At 43.0% G+C, this 12,883-nt stretch overlaps 1 protein-coding gene across 3 annotated transcripts in view; it reads left to right on the forward strand.

Annotated features, from left to right (window-relative positions):
- The first annotated feature begins 8,692 nt into the window (after nt 1-8,692).
- Nucleotides 8,693-12,883, forward strand: part of mybpc2a (myosin binding protein Ca) — a 31,543-nt gene continuing 27,352 nt past the window's right edge. For all 3 annotated transcript variants that reach the window (XM_080009848.1, XM_080009849.1, XM_080009850.1), the window contains exon 1: nt 8,693-8,750. In XM_080009848.1, coding sequence (XP_079865974.1) covers nt 8,696-8,750 — 55 coding nt within the window. In that variant the 5' untranslated portion in view covers nt 8,693-8,695. The remainder of the gene's footprint in view (nt 8,751-12,883) is intronic.

Genomic DNA, 12,883 nt, shown 5'->3' on the forward strand with positions numbered 1-12,883 from the left:
CAGCCCGATAAAATTTCAGTTTGGGATCCATATACCTGTCTGCCGGCCCGTTACCACATCCTTTCCATTCTTCTCCTCTACGCGTCCGTAAATCTTTAATCCTTGCGCTCGGTGGACGAGAGAGAAGAGGAGCGGGGAGAACACAGGGAGGGAATATGGGTGGGAGAGACATTACTAGTGGAATGCACACAAGCTATAATTCTTTTCATCATTGCCTAAAAAAACGGTATTATGTACCCAGCCCTTTCCTTTCCAGCCCTTGCGTTCCCGTTGTGGCTGTTCCCCTGGCCTTGCGATGCCTAATACGTCCGTCCCCGAAACCGCTCCCTCCATACATACTATGCTGGGAAACCGCGGCCTCCGAACGGCCACAATACACCGTCCAATGCGCCCTTAAAAGTCTTCTCAAAGCTTTGTGCGAGAGCTGCGTGCGAGGCATACACTGTACAGACAGACATGGTATGTATGTATGGTTTGGTATGTAACCATTAGAAAAATATTCTAAAAAGTTGAAAAAGTGAAACACTAAAAGCCTTTAGTAGAGACTACAGGGCCGGCGGTTTTTAACATGCTATATATTGTCACTTCACACCTGCAGGGTACACAAACATTTTGTTGAGTTTTTTACCAAAATACTGGAATAGAAAATGTCATGTATATATCATTTTGATTACTGATTTTAACGGCTCTTTAATGGTCGCGGTACATTAATGTTCAATTTAATTGCTAAAAAAACAGCAAAATCACCGATCGATTGACAAGAAGCCTGGTTGGCCAGAGCGCCGAGGTTCATCACGCTCGTCCATTGTCTGTCTCTTATCTTTCAAATCAGTTGATGAAGCAGAATGTTCTAAAAATAATTTCAAAGCCCTGCAGGGAAATATAAGGGCCTTATCTCCACCATCAAACCAGGCAAAATGTTCATGCCATGCTATTTCTGAGGAGCTACGGGTAAAAAAATTGGGTTTGATCGGGAATCGCTTTGGGTGACCGCATCATTGTTGTGTTTGCTGCAAGAAGCTCAAGACTGACATGAGCACTTGAACCAGAAAATGGAGAAAAAAAAACAAAGAGCTCTCCAATGATTTAGGCCCTCGAAGAACCAGATTAGCTCTAAATTCGCTTCATTTAAAAAGTTTGAGGAGCTAATCAGTGAATGAAGGGGCGATTTCACTGATGGATGCGTCCGGGCGGCAAGCATCTTCAACATCTTCAAACTTTCTCTTTGTCATTACTCAGTCTTACTCCAAAAGCATAAGGAAGGACAGGGGAGGAAACGAATAAAAAAAGATCGAATAAATCAGTCAAAAACATTTTTTATTTTTTTTTTTTGGAGGAAGACCAAACTTTCATCCGGATAGTCCAAATGTCGTCGCTTGTTGCAAAGCTTTTCAGCAGGATTGTTCAGAAAAATTATTTAGGAACCAGGTGTTAAGATTAGTGAAGGACATTATTCTTCAAATTCCCAGTAAATGCATAAAAAAAAAACCAAATCAGAATCTGGCAGAGCATTTATTTGCTGCTTCTTCTCACAGTCATTTAAACCCTGCAAAACATATACATCTGAAACAAAAATTGTAAAGAGGAAATTACTCTGCCATTAAACTGTGTGTCAAATCTTAAATAAATAGGCGCCATTAAGGGCACTTGATGTGATACCTCGAGTGCACGGACGTAATTGCTGTTTTTGCGATGATACGACCACAGGGTAACTGACCTCCGAGGGCTTTTTTTTTCGCTCACCGGCTATAATCCGCATGTAGAGTGTCCTCCCTGTGAGGCCATTTAATTTACTATGCGCTCTGTCTATGGGTCACATCATCAGTACTGTCAAATTAACTTGCCATGTGATAAAGCGATAGAGAGGAGGAGAGGCTTAAATGTACCCCGGTGCTGCTGACAGCATCCCTCTCCATCCTCGCCATAAAATGCTGAAACCCCGTCAGTCACGCTCTGCCCTCAGCGTGGACGCCAGCCAAGTGCCAATAATATCAATGATACCCATCCTCGGTGCTGGTTATTAATAGAGCATTTGAATATTAATCTCCAATCTACATCCTACTGCTATCATTCCCTGCGAATATTATTAATGTAAGAGGACTCGCAACACTGTAATGTGTACTTGAACAAGTCATTTAAGCGTGCCTTGTACAACCATTGCATGCCGGTAGCGTAAGGGGGGCGGAGCGGGCCTTTTTTCACGGACCATTTCGTTGTGACTACAGGATATATTATTTATGGCCTTTGGCACATTACCAAAGAACTGTTTACCCATTTCTGGACCAAGGGTCCATATCTCACCTGATTTTCACAGTTTAATTTCCCTTTCTGAAAATACACACGTGCATTGGCCCTGTTCGTAGAATTCCTTTGGGTGATTAAATATAAAATTTGAAACGTGAATAAAAATGCACAAAATAAAGTAACTTTTTTGATCCAAGATGATCCAAGGACCAAAGTCACATTTCAAAGACGTGTCAAGAGACTTTGTCGATTAAAACTACTCCGCAAGGGACGCATGAGGAATATTAAGTAAGAATGATGACACATTATTACAGGGCTCCGTGGAGCACTTGATTCTGATTGGTCAATGGAGACAATCAATTAGTCGATTATTCGTCGAGACAGTCGATTATTTACAAACACTGACTGTACTCAGCATACTAGCTATAAAAACATTTTAATTCAGTATTCCATAATAAGCGGGATAATGGCAGGCGGTCATTATCGCAAAAAAATATTTTGCGATAATGACCGGTTGGCTGCACATTATCCATTACTCATTTACCATCATTCTATTGACCTTTTGTCATTTAGGGTTAGGGTCGAACCCCCCTTCCTGGCTACGGGCATGCATGGCCTTACAGCAGTAACATAAATAGCTCAGAGTGAGAAAGTACCAGAGAGCTATAGTGTAAAGTCGACTCAGCACCATCATCACCGTATGGGCCATGGCAGCCTATTACCGCCACGTGGTATCAGGCTTGGGGGCGAGTTGGCTCCAGCGCTAGTTTGCACGTCTGCAGTTGCCATAGCTTACAGTTGCAGACATGGCTAAGTGCTTAAAATGTACACGGCGGACCTCCTACATCGTGTTCAGACAGAAACTGATTAATGGCGCATTCTCCAAGCAGCATGAATTAGTATTAAATGATCTTTTTTTTTTTAAAACAAGTCACGCCTAACATAGGCGGACTATGTGCCTTATTTTTGCCTTAATTGTTTTTTATTTTATTATAATTTTTTTTTTCAAGGTTTAAGTTGCGAGGAGAAATACGTGTTTGAGCAGGGCCTGATCTGTTTCCTTCAGCCAACCGAACAGGCTGCAAAGAAGTACGCAGCCAAGGAAGAGATGGAAATGTCAAGAGAGATTAACTAAGAACATTCCGCAGAGGTTACCCTCTCAAAGGAAGAGAAATAGACAGGCAAAGAGGGGGGGAGGGGCATTTATTGGCAGGCACACTGATATGAATTACAGAAGAAAGTGCATTTCAAGCTCTTTATAGGTTGTTGTTCTGTCAATATATTATACCCCGATGTTGAGATGTGTGTTTAGATTGATCTCTCTGTGTCAACGTTACAAATAATGTAAATGAGAAAACAATGTCAATGGGAGATTAGTAAGGTAATGTGATACTAATTGCTATAATAATTATAATAATAACTTTATTTATATAGTACTTATCAAAACAGAGGTTACAAAGTGCATCGCAGTGCATTAAAAGACACAATAGAGGGTCAGACAAAATAAATACAAAAATAAATGAAATAATTAAAATACAATGAAAGAAATGCAAAATACAAATGGTAGTTATTCTTGAAAAATGTACACACTGTAGACTCTATATGCCAGAATATCTGGTGTAGGCCATAACAGATAACCTGGCATCGCCAGACCAATTTGCAAATGTGTATTAGTCAGGAATCTCTCTTCACTTTCCATTTCCAAGGGACGTTACAGGCGCACACCAAAATGTCTCTGGATGCCATTGGATAGACCTACAACCAATTAGGGTATTAGATAGACCTACAACCAGAGCAACGAAATGTGTGATCTAGGTCTGAGAGAGTGAGTTGGTAAATTACATTTTTGCCAAATTCTGTCCTAAGTACAGCAAAGACATCTTTCTTACCAGCAAAAGCTTTTTATCGAAAATATTCTGTTCAGTTTGTTTAATACTGCCATGAAAACGGATTCAACAGACTGTTCCACGTCAGTGGCAGCCATCTTGGTAAGGTGCCTAAATGGCGATAGCGACCACAACGGACCATTCCACGTCAGTGGCAGCCATCTTGGTAAGGTGCTTTAACATAAATAGCAGATAAAACAGACCGTTACGCATCATTGGCGGCCATGTTGGTAAAGTGCCTCAACGGCGATAGCGACTACGATGGACCGTTCCACATCAGTGGCAGCCATCTTGGTAAGGTGCGTCACCAGCGCTCCTCTGCATCGTCATCGTATCAAACCTCGCCCCATATTAGATAAACGGTTGTGATTGATCCGACCTTGGCAAGGTCGGGTGGAAATCTGTTTGAATGGGAGGGTGGCCAGACGTACTCTGCAGAGCAAATGAAACGTGAGCTGCAGATTTGTCCGGTTCCCAGGCTGCATAATAGGGTGAAGAAGCAACTAATACAAGGTGGACATTTTCTTTCTATTTTTGAGAGGCTCGACTATCAAGTCCAGTGGCAACGGTCTATGTCAATGAGGAGGATGAGCGTTCATTTAAAGATAGCTCTGATGGGGCCAGGAGGCAAGAAGCCAGAGGGAGCGGTGAGGAAATCGAAACCCTCGTTCATCAAGTATCTCACGCGGTATTTGTTAAAGATAAACCTGGTGTCCCCATCCCCTCTGCCCCAGAAAGTGGAACAAGCCGATCTTCAGACCCTTACTGTGGGGGGCTCCCCTCCATCGTCGCCCCCTCACTGCCCTTGCTCGCCCTTCTTCATATCGCTATCGCTCTCTCTCGCTCTCTCTCTCTCATACATTTTTTTTCTTGTAGCAAAGCCTTCGAATTTGATTTACACATTGATCTTCCAACAGAAGAAAGTTCAAGGATTCAAGATTAAAGCAGGACAAAAGGAGTGCGGGGACCAAAAAGTGCTGAGAGTGAGAACTTGCATTACAGAAGCGGGGATGAAAAGGGAAAGGGGAGCGTGATAGATTTTATGGCTCCCACAGTTCTTGGGTTCTACAGTTACAGGCAGAAGTGAATCCCCGGCCTGCATAGCCAAAATACTCCAGCAACACCATCCCCAAGCGCAGAGAACGGTGAAAATCCTGACGGATTGTGCCTGCGCCCACTGTAGCCCATATCAATATCAATATATTTTAATTTGGGCTTTATAGCTAATGCTAGCTAATGCTAAATAGCTTCAGCATTAGCGCTGATGTTCAATGGTCATGTCCAGTTTGGCGTTCAACAAAGTGCTTCTGCTCTGTGGCTGGCCAGACTAACAATGGAATATTTAACTGACTGAACAGACATAAATGGGGACATTTTCAGGAAATTTTCCACTAAAATGTGCAAGGCAAAGAATGTAGACTTACATTTCTCTGCTTCTCAAACCCATTTTGCCATCAGTAGACGGGGAGGCAATCTGCACAAGATATCCCCCGTCACGCGCGGCGCTTCTTTTGTTTAGTTCAATAGGAAACGGAGTCAAATAAAATAGCCCACATCTAAAACAGAAACGCACAGGGACGCACAGCGGAGCACAGGTGGGACGGACAGCTGCACCGGTCGCACCGTCGGTACTTAGGCCACTGTTTCTGTTGACTATTTCAACTCGTGGAAGAGCCATGTAGACGCCTTAAAAGATCATCTTATTCTGGTTATCCACCTTATTCTGATAAATGTGTGCACGTGGACGTCCCAATAAAACACGTTACATAGCGAGCCCTGCTGGAAACTACGGCACGTATGAAGCGGTTCAAATGATATAGATTTGATTTGAAAGGAATTGATCAGTAGCTATTCCCAACATTTCTTAATATTCCAATGGTGTGTGTGCTCTGTGACAAAGTTAAGATTCTTCTTCTTCTCCTTCTTCTTCTTCTTCTTCTTCTTCTTCTTCTTCTTCTCCCTCAAACAAAACATCATTTGTGATTAATGGTTGGCATTCAATCTACTGGATGATATTTTGTTTCCTTATCAAGTCTTCAAGTGACCACGGCAGAAACACATCATTGTTATTTTACCGTCTCAAGGCCTCTTCTTCAAGCTGTTACGTTAGTGTTTATTCATTTGACCGTTCGCTTCTTTGGTTGTTTGTTCGCTGGTTCGTTCATTTCTTTGTTCATTCATTCATGTTTTATTTTATTTTTTTGGTATTTATTTATTCATTTGTTTTCTTTTTTGGTTAATTTTCAATTATTTGGAATAGAATCAGACTAGATGTTTTGTTGGACTTGGCTCAACACCCTTTCTCGCGACTAGTAGTAACTGCTTGGTATCATCATAATAAAACACTTTTCCTGTTGGCAGCATTGTCAAGGCCGGTTGACAATCCGCCTTTCCACATAATTCAACAAAGGCATTTGTTTTTGTTTATTTTCCCGTATTATATTTGACAGTAACACAAAGGTTTTGTTTTCAGTCTGTGAAAGCATAAATGTGGTGTTTAAATCAGCTGAAACAGAATTTATCAACATGAACCTTTCACACAAAATCTTCTGTGCTTCCCAGTTCAAAGGAAAACATAGTCCTGTTGGGAGAGCTCGACACTACTGGGGCCGGTCTTCTAGCACACACTTTTGAATTTTAGAACATCTTGGTTAAAGGCCTTTATTATTTATCACACATATTTAAAGACAGTTTTGAGAAAGGGGAAAAAGGAAAAAAAAAAAAAACCTGTTGCCATGGTGATTTTGTGACGTTTACTTAATGCCCCCGCCCGTTCTCTTGGAGGGATTGTTTCTTCATAACGATCCGTTGCGGAACGTCCTTCCTCAATGCCGCGCCAAGTCGGCCGGAAAATCTCTCTCAGAGCCCTGTCAACAAGAGACGCACGAGGGTGATGTAAACCCAGCCGAACCGAGCTATAAGAAATCGGAACTCACCGGCTATATTCGGTGAGCGACCCAAATTTCCCCTCGACACGGGGGTTTGACGGTCTGAAGCCAACCAAGCTGCAGCAAGTATCGGGCCAAAAAAAGGAATTTACAGGGTGGTGTGTCCAGTTTGGTCTGCGAGCGTGAGGGGGGGAAACGGGGTTAGAACCGAAGTTACATGTGTGCAAAGAGGTGTTAACAGATTTCTCTCTGAAAAGCGAGCCTTATTTAAAATAGACACGCTGCCCCCGTCAGTATGCCAGGCGGACCCTGCCAAGCCTCAAGTGCCAAGGCCAATCCTTGATATTAGACCCGCGGTTAAGGAGACTCATGGGACGGCAGTTGTGCAATGTCAGGCGCTGCTCGTTGTCGGTGGTTTCGGTGGGAGAGACGGACGGTTGTCAGGATATGTCTTCCTCCCCCGTCTGCGGCGTGCCATAGCTGGCGCTGGTCTTCTGGCAACGTCGGGGCGATGAAACTCGTTTAAAAATGTTGTTCATACTTCGCAAGGGCCACCAGACCCCGCCAAAACAATCCAAAAACTGGTGGTGAGTCTGATTATTCTGGTGCAGCTGCGGGCTCGAGAACGGCAAACTCCTCATTATTCCGGGATTCCATTAGACAGCCTTGAGCTCCTGAAGTAACCCAGATCTAAGATTCAGGGACATTGATGTACTTATCCTACCAAAAGCGTTTTTGTCTAGCGGCCGCCCCTCTCTGAATTTCTTTTTTTCTTTTTCAGGTCCAATTATTTCTCACAATTTCTGAGAATGGGGAAAAAAAAACAACAAAAAAAAACAACGTACTTGTATATTTATCTCAGCCCCGATGTTTCTTTCAACTGTGCATCATTTGAATCACACTCTATTCCCTCGCTGAAATCCAATATTCCCTCTTAAGCCAGAGGCAAACCCTGTGGAAAATCGGTAAGAGGTGTGGGAAGCCAGGCTGTCTGGATGCTGGTCCCCTGTGTGGTTACTTGTGAACAGGTGTTTATGTAATTGAAATGAAAATGTTTATTTTAGAATTTCGTGCAAAAGCGCTTTAATGGCGTACAATAAGAAAGATGATGTGAAACATCATCTCTGCAGCATGAATCCAATGTGTTCCGCGCCAGTACATGTGAGCAAGCCTAAACATAGAGTGCATACGGGGGAAAAATAGACACGTATCTCCCGCTTGAAGTGTTTCTTATGTAAGAGTAGAATCACAAGATGTTGCAGGCAGCAACTGTGCAGACACCGGGCTGCTGTTGGCGCTGCCTTCGCATACAGTAGGCAATAATGAGGATGTTAACATTAATTTGCATAATTGTTGTTTAATTTGCAGAAGATGGGGGTGACAAGGCTGCAGCAGCCCCTGCTGGTAAGTTCCCTCACAACAACCAGTCTACTTCTCCTCGCAGATAACGCCTGAAAACCAACACCCCCAAAATTGGTATTTTAATAAAGAAATATGTTGAAATACGGAATGAATGGTCAGACATCGATTTTTGCTTCTTTTACTTTATTTTTTCAGACAACAAGGGTAAGTTCAACCGTGCCCTCGGGCGCTCGTTTGCCGTGTCTGCGTTTGTCTCGTGTGTGTCCGTCCAAAGTATGTCACCCTCATTATCCTCTTCACCTTCATCCTGAAAAAATGTGTGAAATAATGTCTTTCCCCCTTCGTTCAGAGAAGCCCCCAGAGGAGGAGGGTAAGAAGGAAGAAGGAAAACACAGAACAGAGTTTCTGTGGGGATGGGATTGAGCGTGAACTTGCATGACCGACCGACCGACCGACTGACCTCTGTCCGGTCAGATGCACCGCCAACACACATGTGGCGTGTTTGTTGACACACACACACACACACACACACACACACACACACACACACACACACACACACACACACACACACACACACACACACAGACACACACGTGTTTAATCCATGATGCGATCTGTTGCGTTCCTGCCGAGGAAAACGTTGGGACTTTCACACTGGTTCATCTATAGCACCAGAGATGCAGTTTGCTCTGGATGCATAGCAGCAATTTATTTGTCTTTACCTTTCTTTTGGCAAGGTCAATGCAGTCTTGTGCATGTGTGTGTGTGTGTGTGTGTGTGTGTGTGTGTGTGTGTGTGGGTGCGCGCGTGCAGATTTTTTTGTGTACTTGTATGATTGTTTGTGCAAAGATATTAAATAGATAGATAGATAGATGGATAGATGGATAGATAGATAGATAGATAGAGGGATAGAGATAGATAGATAGATAGATAGATAGAGAGATAGAGAGATAGAGAGATAGATAGACAGATAGATAGATAGATAGACAGATAGATAGATAGATAGATAAAAAATTGCAATATGCAATAAGCCTAAAAATGAACTAATAGAAAAGATAGAATGGAAACATTTGTCAATATACAATGAATCTAAATCAATCACACATGAAGATAGGATGATAGACATAGAAAATAGACATGATATCTAATTGTGTGTGTGTGTGTGTGTGTGTGTGTGTGTGTGTGTGTGTGTGTGTGTGTGTGTGTGTGTGTGTGTGTGTGTGTGTGTGTGTGTGTGTGTGTGTGTGTGTGTGTGCATGTGTGTGTGTGTGTGTGTGTGTGTGGAGGCTGGCTCTATTTAATTACATGTATGACTGCGTGTTTACCTGCCTACTTTATACTTGAGGTATTTTCAGTTTAAATACCGCAAATTGGTCTCTTCTACAGTCCTCCTTCAAGTATCGTTTAAACATAAGTAACTTAGAATTTGGAGATGAGTGGTTTTCAACCCGGCAGTTGAGATAAGTATAGTATGTCGTAAGTATACCGCCGAACCACTTGGATGGCGCAAAGAGTTTTCCACCACAGCTCGACTTCACTCACTCTGTCGGTCTGTTTGGTTTCAGCAGGACGAGACGCTCTCAGAGGCGAGGGTTTGTTATGGTTGAAACACCGCTTTAAAAGTTAAATTTCCCTTCCCTTCCCTTCCCTTATATATTGTTTACATCACCCTGATGATTGGTCCGTGAGTGCTGGCAAAGGAAACAAACAGAAACAAAGTGAAGTTGAAGCTCCAAACCAAAAATACCGTACTTAAGCTATTAATTCACAAAAGTAATTCCCCAAAAAAAAGTTTTGCGATAGAAAAACAAGTGTAACGGATAAATTGTTATGACCCTCATCACTTTCCGCAGTACACAACCAAACTTGAAATCTTTGTGAACCGGGAAATACAATTATTTCCTACGTGACTTGAACACAGCATCATGCACGCAACCCGCGCACAGAAATACTAGAGAATAAGACATAGCAACACCACTGCTTGTTTTGACAAATGCAGATTAATTATGTTTCATTCTGCCGACATCACAACACTCAGGCTTACATTACCACTATACTAGGCTGTGCTCGTCTGGAAAGACCATGTAGCGTTTTCCAAACCAATTAACATCACAGAACTTAAATATTTAATAGGCATCATTCGAATATGAATAATTTTTGTACCACGTGCATTTGGCTTGTAAGTGCCACTTTGCGCCAACTAGTAGCACCATTTTGTGTCGTATCTCATAGAAAACTTGTTTCTACTTTGAGGAAATTGACTTTTTGTTGTGCACAATAATTAAACTAAATATAAAAAATACACCCTCCACATCACCTTTCACATCTTACAGTTATTTAGTATTGTATTATTTATTATCTATTTATTTATATGTTAAATGAATGGGGGGAGGGGTCGAAACAGCCTTTAAAATCCACAAAACCTGACCACAACCATCTATTATCTTTTCCATATCTATTTTTGACTTTATTTTTATATTTTCTGCTCCACATGATCTTCAGACACCCTGTATACACACACACACACACACACACACACACACACACACACACACACACACACACACATCCAGGGGCTTGTGTCACGCCACATCCCCACTCTTTCCGCATTTGTTCAAAATTTCCCTGCTCCCCTGTGACCTTGTGACAGAGATGTGGTAAAAGATAATAAATAAATGAATGTCATTGAGTGTTAGCATTCGACCACACTCATTGCACACATGGTTGAATATTATCTGTGTGAAATAACTCTGAGTGGGTGGATCTGTAGGTTAACCAACAAATAATGTATGGTTTGACTTTAATGAGAGTGATAATTGGTCAGATCGGTGTCATTAAGGTCTTTTCTTTTGTCTCTGTGTGTGTTTGTGTATGAGTCTAAAATCTGGGCGTAAATTTCCTGTGATGAACGTGTTTTACAGACATCACATCACGTTCTTCTCATCGAGGTCTCATTATTTTTATTTCTAGAGCTGGCTGCAGAGAGTTAGCGCTTTTCCGAGCGAATGAGCAGTATTGTGTGTGTGGTGGGGGGGGCTCCATCACTCTCTGTACTCTCACTCACTTCACGTCTACAACCATGAGTTTTTATATCGGGACTGATGTCCGAGAAACAGAACCCTGCAACATATGGTGTCAGAATTGGGATGTCATGCCATAAGATGACCAAACGCCTTCCAAAGCAGAGAACAGGGCTGTGCTCCCAGAAACATCCAGAGTAATACAGAGTTGGTGGCCCCCAGACTAGCGCAGCCAAACCCAGACTTGAAGTATCGAATGAAGCCCAAAATTCCATCCTTCCAGATGAGTGCAGGCATGAGAAACTATTTTGCTGCGTTTTGAACACATTGCCAGAACCTGGCAATGGCCAGAAGATGAGTGGGCATGTCGGCTCATTCCCCTGCTGTTGGGAAAGGCATTGGAGGCCTACACAGCGATGGATGAGGACAGAGCCATAACTATGTGTCCAATGAGCCCTGCCAGCCAAGTTTGACATGGAGACATACTGTCAGCATTTTCGGCCCACCACTGCACCACCCCACGAGACCCCCACAGAGATCTTCCATTGACAGAAAGGTCTCTACTGGCGTTGGATTCCGCCGGAGCAGCACACCAAGGAGGAGATCGGCAAGACTGCCATCCTAGAGCAGCTACTCCGTGTTCTACCCTTTGAGGTGAGGAACTGGGTGAAGGAGCATGAGCCACCACATGGAGGAGTAGCTACTCAGCTAGCCCTCCAGTACATCAATGCGCGGTGAGGAGGACCAGCTACAAGTCCATCCAGCACTGCACCCAGGCCTGCTCGGGAGGAGACCAGCTATGAGCCCCAAGATACCATTCTAAGACCAGCCCCAATCAAGAGATCGTCTGGTAAGGACATTGTATGTTTTTGCCAGCAGCCAGGCCACAAAGCTTATGTGTGTCCAATGAGCAAAGCAACAGTCTCTGATGCATGCACCCCGAACCAGTGATCAGCCTCCTGACATTAATTACAATATTGGACAACAAAAATATCAGACTGTGACAATCAATGGCCAAGAGATTACTGCTCTTTTAGACACTGGTAGCTTAATGTCTCTAGTGAAGAGATGTCATGTTCCATTTAGTAGGTTGGACTACAGTAGAAGAGCAGACATTGTATGTGTACATGGGGACCAACATGCCTACCCCAATGCAGAATTTAATGTTTTGTTCAATGAGCAGCCTTAAATGTTAACTTTTGGGGTTGTGGAACACTTACCAGTGGATATTGTACTGAGAAGAGACTTTTCCCTTGCTGATGGACTTGCTACAGGAGTTGGTTCAAATACCACTGGAAACTTACTGTGATGTGATAGGTGTTGCATGTCATGTAATTATTCAAGCCCAGATTCAAGCCGGTGTCCAACCACTACAAGATCTTGATGGTAATCGGTGTGAGAGGGGCACCAAAGGGCCAAAAAAAAAAATGACGCCAAGACTGCTCTGAGAAGCATTCAAGGCTTCCAGAGCCAGACTCAA

This window comes from Zeus faber, assembly GCF_960531495.2.
Source record: "Zeus faber genome assembly, chromosome: 11".
NCBI classification, from domain to species: domain Eukaryota; kingdom Metazoa; phylum Chordata; class Actinopteri; order Zeiformes; family Zeidae; genus Zeus; species Zeus faber.